Source organism: Sphaeramia orbicularis, chromosome 5 (genome assembly GCF_902148855.1).
Source record: "Sphaeramia orbicularis chromosome 5, fSphaOr1.1, whole genome shotgun sequence".
Taxonomy (NCBI): domain Eukaryota; kingdom Metazoa; phylum Chordata; class Actinopteri; order Kurtiformes; family Apogonidae; genus Sphaeramia; species Sphaeramia orbicularis.
Genome location: NC_043961.1, coordinates 51879228 through 51890764, shown reverse-complemented (window position 1 = coordinate 51890764; position 11537 = coordinate 51879228). Strand labels below are relative to the sequence as shown.

General features: G+C 40.8%; 1 protein-coding gene across 1 annotated transcript; it reads right to left on the bottom strand.

The window, feature by feature from the left end:
* Positions 1–84: 84 nt before the first annotated feature.
* On the bottom strand, positions 85–2510 carry LOC115419545 (potassium voltage-gated channel subfamily A member 3-like). Its single transcript, XM_030134399.1, has one exon. It carries the CDS (start codon positions 2384–2386, stop codon positions 833–835), a length of 1554 nt encoding a protein of 517 aa, XP_029990259.1. The 5' UTR covers positions 2387–2510; the 3' UTR covers positions 85–832.
* Positions 2511–11537: the final 9027 nt, after the last annotated feature.

The following is an 11537-nucleotide window of genomic DNA, read 5'->3' as shown; positions in this document are numbered from 1 at the left end:
ATTATTATCCTGTTGTGCATATTTTATATTTGTCCACCGCTCGCTTTGGATATTTACACATTACAAGGACATTTCGAGTCAGCATCACTTGATGTTCTTTTTTTATTTCATATAGGCTATATGGCAGTTCTGAATAAAAATACAATTTTACGAAAAGCTTGACTTATACTTTATGATAAGCGTTTCCATCTACAGCACTCTGCGTTTTATTACCTGAATAATAATCTGAACAAGACTCAGAGTCCAACAACGACAGGTTATGATATTAAATATAACCTAAACAGGTATTCGGCTATATAAATTACCAGTGTATTCATGACATTACTGGACAATTAAACTTTTCTTTCCACGAAGCACAAGACGTCGTTTTTGATTGGCAGTTAGATGCAATATAGTAGACTATGCTACACGTGTATCCCAGTCATGTACACCAACGACTTTCGCAGTAACATCAAGATATGTATAGGCATCGTGTGACAATATATACACTGCAAAAATATCTGTTTAACAGGCCACTAGGTACATGAAAAATATGCTTTCTTTCTTGGAACAACCAGACAAAAACAAAAACAAAATACTTTTCCACTGCGCATGTTTTAGTCATATTAATACTCTGATGTTTGGATGAAAACCCCTTTAAACAGGTGAACGCGTGGAATCATAACTCCTCACTTGATTCGTTTGTCAAAGATAAATGACTTGTTAAAGCGGACATTTACGCAGCAGTCATCCACAGATATGGACTTACACATCACATTTGGTTATATAAAAAATAATATTATAGCTACTGTTTTGTTCATGCTCCATAAACGATGATCTATCTGGGGCTCATTTACACGTCTGTGAAAATCTTTTTGATGTTGACGCAGTTCTGGTTGTTCTCGGTGGTGAAGTTGGGCTGTTTGAACGCACTGTTGATGCCCTCCTCTATCACCATGTACTCAGACTTGCTTAGGGATGAGGAGCTGCACGACCTCCTCAGCTCCTCTGAGGGGAGGTGTTCACAGCTGCTGGTGTGCAGGTACTGGGGGTGCTCCTCTCCGTCAGTCTCTCTGTGGTAGAAGTAATTGAAATTGGACACAATCACTGGCACAGGTAAGGCAATGGTGAGCACGCCCGCGATTGCGCACAGAGACCCTACTATTTTCCCACCAATAGTCACCGGATGCATGTCTCCATATCCAACTGTGGTCATGGTGACCACTGCCCACCAAAACGCGTCCGGGATGCTGGTGAAACTGGACGTGGGGTCGTCTGCTTCTGCAAAGTAAACCGCGCTAGAGAACAGAATAACTCCGATGAACAGGAAAAAAATCAGCAACCCGAGTTCCCTCATGCTGGCTTTGAGAGTCTGTCCCAAGATCTGAAGTCCTTTTGAGTGTCGTGAGAGCTTAAAAATGCGGAAGACCCTCACCAGTCTGATCACCCTCAGGATGGCGAGAGACATCGCCTGTTGCCCGCCGTTGGTTTCCCTCTCGGCCAGCTCGGTCCCCAGAGTGATAAAGTAGGGAATAATGGCCACGATGTCAATGATATTCATGATGTTTTTAGAGAAAGTAGTTTTACTGGGGCAGGCGAAAAACCTGACGAGCAACTCAAAAGAGAACCATATGATGCAGAGCGTCTCTATCACAAAGAAGGGGTCTGTGAACGGGCTGGGCACATATGGAGCTGTGCCATTGACGGTGGGCGCCACTGTGGCTTGGTCTCTCTCATCCCGAAACTCCGGTAGAGTTTCCATGCAGAATATGACTATCGAAATCAGAATAACAAGCACTGATACTATGGCTATGCCCCTGGCTGGCCCAGAGCTCTCAGGGTACTCGAACAAAAGCCAAACCTGCTTTTGGAAATCATTTTTGGGCAGGACGCGCTCCTCTTCCTTTATGAAGCCCTCATCCTCGCGGAATTTCTCCATCGCCTCCTCTCCAAGTTGATAAAATCTAATCTCCTCTGAGAAAATATCAATGGGGACATTGACGGGTCTCCGTATGCGTCCCCCTGACTGGTAATAGTACAGAATGGCATCAAAGCTGGGTCTGTTCCTGTCGAAGAAGTACTCGTTTCTCAGTGGGTCAAAGTAGCGCATCCTTTTCCTAGGGTCCCCCAGCAGCGTGTCTGGGAACTGGTTGAAAGTTTTCAGTTGGGTCTCGAATCGTAACCCCGAAATGTTAATCACAACCCTCTCACAACATCCCTGGCGCCCGCGCTCATATCGATCCACCGACAGGTGAGGCGCCGACAGCACCGCGGACTCCTCCAGCATGTTCTCTGCCGTCATGACGCCCTTCTGCACCTCGGCATAACCCCGGCTGTCGGTCGCGTCGCTGCCCTGGTGCCTGGTGGATGAGGGGGACTGGATCACACTGGAGGTCTGGTCATCCATACAGGTGGTTGTCTGTTGGGAGGGCAGAGTGCGCCACGCCTCTCCCAGCCAAAGCCTACAGCTTTGGAGCGCTGGGGGCGACGCCACTTACATGTCTTCTAACCATCACCTATCCCTGCATATGCACACACTGAAGCGGCGCACTCCCCTCTGCCTTTTTTTTTTCTTTTCTTTTTTTTTTTTAACAAACACGCCGACACCCGCCCACGACGTGCATATGTCTGACATACGTCCACCAAACACCCAATCGGAAATTAACTTGACACATGATACCGAGCACACACCTTCATTCAAGCGAGGTTCAACAAAAACACTTATGGAATCACATAAACACCTGTTTGATCAAAGTTGTCGTCTGTGGCTGTGAGCTCATGCAGGTCTCATGAAATAAATAAGAGCAGATCAGCACTGCTGTCATAAAACATTCAGTGTCTTTTTAACGGAATTGCGAAATGCACGTGGCACAAAACGCACAGGCTGAATCCATTATACGATTTTTTTTTTTTTTTTTTTGCCAAATAAATACAAATCAAAGAAATACATTTTAGGTGAAATGCCTGCCCTCTCCGACACTGTCTGGAAACCTTTGTCTCTCACGGTTTTCGCACAGTGGCATCGCTCATTGCTCCAGTTTTCCCACAGATATCAAGCTGATGTAATCGCTGAAACAAAGGACCGCACTGTGGATCATAGGATATCCACTGTCCAGAACCTGAGTGTTGGAACAGAACATTTCATCTGTTTGTTTTAATCTTATGGTGCGTCCCTTGTTTGGAGGAGGTGCTGCTCTCCATGGTGCTGAAAGCAAAGCGCGCACAGACGTGACCACTTGTGAATCAAGGTGCGCTCTCTCAGCAAATGAGAAGTACTGAGCTGTACTTTGGATGTACACAGCCCATTTACGTGTTTGTCTGAAGAAGCTTTCCTCATGAGAAGCACCGTGAATAAATGACTGAAGCCCGGGGATCAGTCATCCCATTTCCACTCGAATGAAAAATAAAAACGCTTCCCGCCATGTGCTCATATGCCTCAAAGACGCGTCTCAAGTGTCAGTCTTTATTCCAGCTGTGATTCATGATGAAATGCAAAATCACTCTTGTTTGTCATTCATACTGACAAGCTTCAAAGGCGCCTGTCTCTGTATCTGTTTCAAGAACACGTGTCCGGGGTTAATGAGGTCAAATTAAATGTAAGCCTAATGCATAATGTGCTCCTTTTATTCTGTTATTCTGGATTTTAATTTCAACAGGATGAAGCCAAAGGAAAAACATAGACTCTCCTCTACCCAAACATGGTAACATCTAGTACTCTACTATGAACACACTCAGAAAATCCTCTTAAAGCGGATGACACTGAATCTAAAAACCTTTTGACCTCTTTTGCACAGCCTGCAGAAATTAGTCCAAGAGCATGGGAAAAAAAAAGTCTCATGAGGAATTTTGGACATGAAGGCAAAAACAGACTTTGGGAGTTGTATAAAGCCAGCGTGAGGACTTTCATTCTATCTTTGAAAACCCAGGGATCCTTAATATGATGTACAATGTAATTTATTTCAGTTAATCCACTCAACAGCAACAATACTCACATTCCAAAAGCACTTGAACATTAAATCAGGGACATGGGTGCATTCCCACAGTAGGGAGTGCATCTTGGAACTTCATGGGAATTTTATGGGCATTTTTCATTACATTAATGAAAAAAAATGTAATAAATAAGCAGATTAGTGAGTAGAGCCCATTGACTCGTGGCCTAAACCGGGTTTCACATGCCACATTCTAGTGACATTAGACTGATGACAGCTTTTGGGATCAACTGATATGTTTTTTCAAAGCCAACAACAGCTATTAGCAATCACAGATACTGATGATGTATATTTAGAACCATTATACATTTGCAGTAAAATGATTTTTATAATCGCTCACTAGAAATGTGTTGAAGCTGACTGTCAAATCAAATTAAGCACACAATTTTTTACCAATATGTGCTCTGAGTTTTCACACTAAAACAAAAGGATTATAACAACATGTAGCACCAAATAAATAAATAAATGTTCTTTTCTCACTTTGGTGCTGATAGGCTATCACTGATGAAGTGTAACCAGTTAAATGTGGGCAGTGAGAGTGGTGACTACAGACAGGAGGCGGCTGCATCAGTACACCAGTACATTTATTTTACTGTGTTTTGGATGAAAAAAGCAAAGATACAGAAGAGTAGCAGAACATAAATATTAGTTCTGATAATTGGTCTTGGGTGATAATGGGCCTGTCCTTTATTTTCCATTAAGGTGTTGGTTGCCAACTCTGCTGCTTATACTCAGCGTGGAACCGTCCATGTGGCTGTTTACCCCCAGGTGTACTAATGGCAGAGACATTAGTGTTCCTGCACATTTGTAGCCAACCCTTCTATTAACTAGTGTTGTAGCTCATATTAATGTATATTTACACCTGAGCAAATCCCCGCAGCATAAAGCATCTTTCTCACACATGGTGAATGTAGTGAAAAAGTCTATTTTAACCAGATTCAATGAATTTTTGTTGATGAAAAATAAACTGCATTTTACTGCTAAAAAGACGCCTTGAAAATGTTTCCATGTATTATATTTTTGTTGAGCCTGCCATTAAAATATGTACTTTACACAGAAATATAAAAAAAAACACTTTTCCAGTAGTCTTGGTGCATAAACATAACCAAACTGTGAGCTGGAAGTTACACGGGATTCAAAATCAAGTATCATATTAATATATTGCACAGACAAATATGTAATCAACCCTTTAAATCCTAAGCCTAAAATGGTCTGCTTGGACGTTTTTTCTTATTTTGACTAACTAAAAGGTTATAAAATAAGCTGTGAGTAAGTCCGTTCCCATTTTTCCAGAGCTCTTTTTTTTTTTTTTTCAGATCTCTCAAAAGCTAGTTGTTATTTGCAATTTACTGCTTGTTATAATACTGCTATAATGGCTTGTTCTCCAGCTTCTATTACAGGCATGACTGAAATTACCTTAATGACCCAATAAAACCTATAAAGCCCTACGTCTCAGGTTTCAGAAACTGTTGGAATTTTTCCAAATGCACAATCAGTGAAAGAGTTACAGCTATCCAAACTGCATATGCGCAGGGTGTGTCAGTGATGACATGTCAGGTTTTAAAGAGTTAATATACATGTTTTTCTTCGTATGCTTGGGGATGTTCATATAATAGGTGTATAGCTGCAGTATAAGTAGCAAATAATCACTCTATTCTCCACTTCCTGAATAATATAAATTAAAGCCCCTCTGCTCATAAAGTAACGCTGAGCTGATCGACACAACAAGTGCTTTAACGGAAAGGACATCATCTAAAATACAGTGCTTTTCACCTCATCTGTATGTATTGTCAGTTCAGCATTGGGGATGTAAATCTGGGGGCAGGGGTTAAAGACAGACTTGTCAATAGAGATATCGATCTTTTCCGTTTGATTTCAGAGAACTAACAAAACACCACATGCCGAAACGAACATATAGATTAAAGCATCTTAGAATTATTTTCTCATGGTCTGAAAACATTGTAAATATTTTGATGTGTCAATGTGACTAATAATATACACAAGATACATTTTAAATCACAGCCCATCTGCAGGAGGAAAATCATCCTGGTATTAACAACCTCCCAGTAGTTGCATGTCATCTCAGAAAGCATAGGAAGTTTTGTCTGGGTTCCGTTTCCATGGCAACAAAACATCAAGTGTTTTGTAAAGAGAAAGGGAGATAAGTTGAAGAAGTTACATAATTTCCGGTCCAACTCGTGCAGGAACAAGTCCGCCAGAGACTATTTTTCACATTCCTGCTGAGGAATGAACATGTTACATATCAGGATTAAAAGAAAACAGACTGTTTTGTGTGTCGGCTGCAAGGCCACTAATCAAAGGCTGAAAAATCGGCTCAAAAAATAGCGACAGATATAAAAGCTTAGACCCTGGATAGGAGAGATGTTGTATTTTACAACAACACTTGTTATCGAACAGCCCTTGGCTATATTGCTGCTCTCCACTCCCTTCTTCTTCCTTTTATCCAATTCATTCTCCAGTAAAAAATAATAGCTGAAAATAAATTTAATTTCAATCCCCCCAGGCCATGTAAGCAGTCTTCACGCTTGTAAACACAGTCTGATTGAATGTATCAGCTCTGGCTCTGTTTTCAGACTACAGGATTTGTACTGTAGCTTAGATGAACCTTTGGATGCTATGAGAGAATGGGGCTAAAATAATTGATGGCTGGAGCTGTGGACTGAGTCTTTAAGATGCAGTGGAAGTGCTCCTCTGATTACATTGTTATGAGAATGAATGCATGTTCGCCTGTATGGATAAGAGGGAGGGGGGAAAAAATCCCATCAACTTCCTTGCGATGATGAAATTCTCATGCAGATACCATCAGTGTACAGCAGCCAAGGTCAGACTCTGATTCAAGACTACATTCTAGACCGAGACTACACAACAGGTGATTTATTCTCTTTGTAAACATCAGCCAAAAGATTCCCCTAGATACATGACCTCTTTTAACATGTCTTATCTCACAAGCACTCATAAATGCTTAATAACATTTTCATTCCACAAGGTTAATTTTTTTCTATTCTCTTGGCTGCCTACTGTGAATGAAAAAAAAAAAAAATCCTATTGTAAAGCCAAACCTCTGGAGCTGAAGGCGGCGTAAGATAGACTTTATCAGTCTGAGAAGTTAAGAAATGACTTATTAAGGCTGGCAGGAGCTGGAATTTTAAGTGACATTATGAATGACATTGAACGTGGTCCAAGGAGGACCAGGGTATTTGATATAATAATCCCTTCCATAAGATCATAACTGCATATTTCATTCTTCAATGTTGCAGACAGCAACAGAAAAGAGGGCTGGTTTCCATCAGAAGTGGCAATGCTTGGACTGCTCTTTGAGTAATGAGGAGCAAGGCTTTTTTCCTGTGTTTTCAGTCTGTCTGGCTGTGCAGTCATGCGCACGCTAGCTGATCAATACAGGCAGAGAGTGAGAGACCAGTGTGTATTGATCAGTTGTGCATCGGCTGTGATCCCTGCCATCGCAGAATCATTATGCATTTGCTGTCCACTGCCACAGCTCACATGAGTCAAGGTGGAGGCCAAGGTCATACATGAAGTAACAAAGCTTTTCTTGCTGTGATTTAAAGAAGCCTAGCAGGGGGTTAAAAGAGTACTACAACTATCAATATTATGCCAAACACCCACACATGGTCAAGAAATTCAATTTGGTCAGTTACAGGTCATTTGTAAAAGTCCTGACCACTGTGTCAACAAGTGATTGATAAGGGCAGAAAAGTTCAAGAGTCACTTTAAAGCAGTGTTTTTTCAACCTTGGGGTCGGGACCCCACATGGGGTCGCTTGGAATTCAAATGGGGTTGCCTGAAATTTCTAGTAATTGATAAAAATAAAAAACGTACTGATAAAAAATATATGGTGTGTTGAGAGAGACAATCACAATCCATAAAAGACATGACAAACTCTGAGTGTGAAACTGAGGCACTGTGGTTTTGTTTATCTGTCAAATGTTCATTGTGGTCGGTTTCAGATGCTGCAGCTCTTTCATAATTAATAGTTTGAGTTCCTGTTTGTTCAGTATCAATTGTCAGCCTTGTAAATACAAGCTCGACTGTACACATCCTGACCAAGGAAAATAAAATTCTCACTTTGTGCAGTAATCTACACCTGGCTTTTCTGCCTCTGTCCACAATAATATACATTATATAGACTAAATGTCATCTAAAATTAACATTTATTTACAACATAGTACAGCAAACTATTACATGATCAAAAACAAATTTATTTTAGCAAAAAAATTTCTCCATTTTGAATGTCTGGGGTCGCCAAAAATTTGTCATGTTGAAATGAGGTCACAAGCCAAAAAAGGTTGGGAACCACTGCTTCAAAGCAAACATCCACATTTATTCTTAAACAAATCATCAGTATTATATGTTCATCTATTTCTCACTTGCAAAGGTCAATTTTGTGATGATGAGATTTAGGGATACTGAATTATGTAATGACTTTTCCCATCTGACAAAAAAGTGCTGCTGTAAAAAAAAAAAAAGTCACAAAAGATGATTAAATGGCAATTTAACTGCTGCACTGTATCTGCTTCTCCTGGTGTGATGTTGTTTATGTCCATCCTTTATTTATTTCACTCATAATATTCTGGCCACTGACAGGAGAAGCAACAATATTGATTGTTGTCATTACAGTGGCAATTTTCATTGGGTTGGATATATTAGGCAGTAAGTGAATACTGAGCCGTCGAAGCTGAATGTGTTGGAAGCAGCAAAATGAGCATCGTAAGGATCTGAGTGACTTTGACCAGGTCCATATTGTAACGGTGATGACTGGGTCAGAGCTTCTCCACAACTGCAGGTCTTGTTGGGTGTTTCTGGTCTGCAGTGAAGTAGTACTGACCAAAAATAGACTAAGGAAGGACATCCCAATCTTGGACCAATGGAGCATCCGTGGGAGGTGTTGGACAAATAAATCTGATCCATGGAGGTCTACTTTTCTACCTCCAGGACTTTAGGGATCTGTTGCTAATTAGGTCATAAGGTGAACCATGAAAAAGTGGCTAGAAAATGATTTTTGTTCTCATGTCTGGGCACTACTTTTCAAATGCATTTTTGTTTAGACTATACCCTTATGGACCTTGGGTTAAAAGTTGTCCACAGTATATCCTGCAGTTTTTTGTCACAAACCATAAATCTATATAAATATAAAGTTAAAAAACAAAAATTACATTAAATTAATGTCCAACTACTACAGCACACCTTCAGAGGTCTGGTGGAGTCTAGGCCTAAGGCCAGAGCTGTTTTTGTGGAAAAAGGGCAACCTACACAATATTAGACAGATGTAATAATGGTATGATCCCATAAATGTTCGATTGGTTGAGATCCAGTTGTTATTGTTTAGACCACCTTCTATATGTACTAACCACTTAACATTAGGAATGAACAACAAGATCTGGAGATGCTCTGACCCAGTGATTTGATCATCACTGTTTCTCCCTTGTCAAAGTTGTTCTGATCGCTATTCTTTCCCATTTTGCTGTTTCTAATACATCAACTTCGAGGACTAAGGCCCAATCCCAATTCACCCCTTGGCCCTTGCACTTGGCACTACCCCTTGAAACAGAGCTGCAAGGGTCAGGGGTTGAAACATTCCCCTATGAAATGAGACAGCCCTTCGGGACCTGTTACATCATCAGCAGTCATTGATGCCACTATTAACAGATACGACAACTTTACTTCCGAAAGTATTCATTATGCCATCAGTAGCTGTAACTGTCTCTGTTGCATGGGCTTTGGTCATCTTTTTTATCAACTATAAACCACAGAAATGCGATCTATAATACTTTGAAATGGCATTAAACGGTCGATCAAATGATTAAGTTGTTTATGAAGAAAATATGTACATTTGCTTATTTCTTTCATCACACTGCTGCACTTTTTGGCTGTGTTTACCTCCATCTTACCAATGATTCAAACAGAATTATGGGAGATTCCTCCTACCCCTTCGTTTGTAGTGTGTCCTGAAATATCTCTGTCTTAGCCCTTCCCCTTCATCTAATCAAGAATCAGGACAACACTTTCACGTGTACACGCAAAACAGAGGAGTAGAGGAAAGGGGGAGGGCCAAGGGGTGAATTGGGATTCAGCCTAAATCTTCACTCATTGCCTAATGTATCCCACCCACTGACAGGTCCCATTGTAATGAGACAGTCAAAATCAATACCGCTTTATTTGTCAGGGGTCAGAATGTTATGGCTGATCTGTGTATACTCACATTTTTTGCTTTGAGATTGATAGCTTTATCGTTGTTGTTGTTATTATATATAGTTAATAGTTTTTATGTATTAATGTATGTTAATTTAATCTACTAATGTCCTCTTTAGTTCCATGGGAGCAGAGGTTTTCCCTAGAACCTGCTCATCACTGAAGTCACCACACATTCCTTTTTCTAGAATAATAAACCAGCCCCAACAAATACAATTCATATTTGCTCTCATATGGTATCGTTCCTCCCCAAAGCGGTAGAGAAATCTCCGCAGAGGTTTTATGTTTTCTTCTGTGCTGTGCCTCAGTCTGATAATGGTGAGAAAATCCTAGCTTGAAATAAATCCAGTGGGTTTTCTGACTCTCCCTGCACTGTAGATTATTTGTGATCTTTGTTTGTGTGTTTCTATTTGTGAAAATAAATAAATAAATAAATAAAAACATACATAAATAAAGTTGGTCTGATTAATGTTTTTATGCTCATGGGTCACAAGTTTGTCATGCTGTTGCTAAGATTTTGTATTTGACATGCTGCATGCTTCAGTAAGTCCTCCCTCCACCAAGGAGATGCAAGCAGCTGCTGCCACGACGATGCATAAAACAAGTGTGACACACATGGAGAATGGCGAGGGAATTAAACTCAGCATCTCATCAACTTCTCTGCCTTAATGTTATGGCTGCACTTCAAAACACACAAGCCCTGCACAGGCAGCGCAGCCAAGCCAATCACTGGTGAAATATAGGGCATAATTACATTTACACGGGTCACACACACACAACCACACAAAGATACAGAGACAAAACCCAGATATCAAGCTTTCCAGTAAGTGGCTGCCAAGAGTTAAAAGTAATATTTGTACTGTAACACAAGTCTCATAACTGAATGATAAATACTTCTTATTATCATCGTCTGACCTTTACCAACACAGACAGCTTCAAATATGAATTTTAATCAGCATTCTCTCAGTCTATGGTGGGTCCAAAATGGCATTTGAGGTACAGTCACAAGCAATGTTACCCTAAGGGATGTGACAGGATGTGATGCAAGTACCAAGAATTACAACACCGGGTATGGTATGTGACGCAGTACATTTGTCGTTGCTATTCCAAACGGCATCCCTGCAGTGAATTCGAATGTGAAGGTCGTGGGCAAGGAGGAGGCGTATGTTGGGAAAAGGATCTTGCCCCATGGATTAGAGATCCCTGTGGAGAACGAACTCTCTGGCCCCTGCATGACATGCTGTCAGTGTAATGGATTGGCTGGGTTACACAGAAGGACCCCCCAGAGCATTGGACCACTGCTTTATGTCCAACCTGGGAACCGTTACCAGTAGCACACAG

What these genes read in the sequence shown, in the direction of transcription:
- LOC115419545 (XM_030134399.1), bottom strand. Translation starts at nt 2,386, where the DNA reads ATGGATGACCAGACCTCCAGTGTGATCCAGTCCCCCTCATCCACCAGG.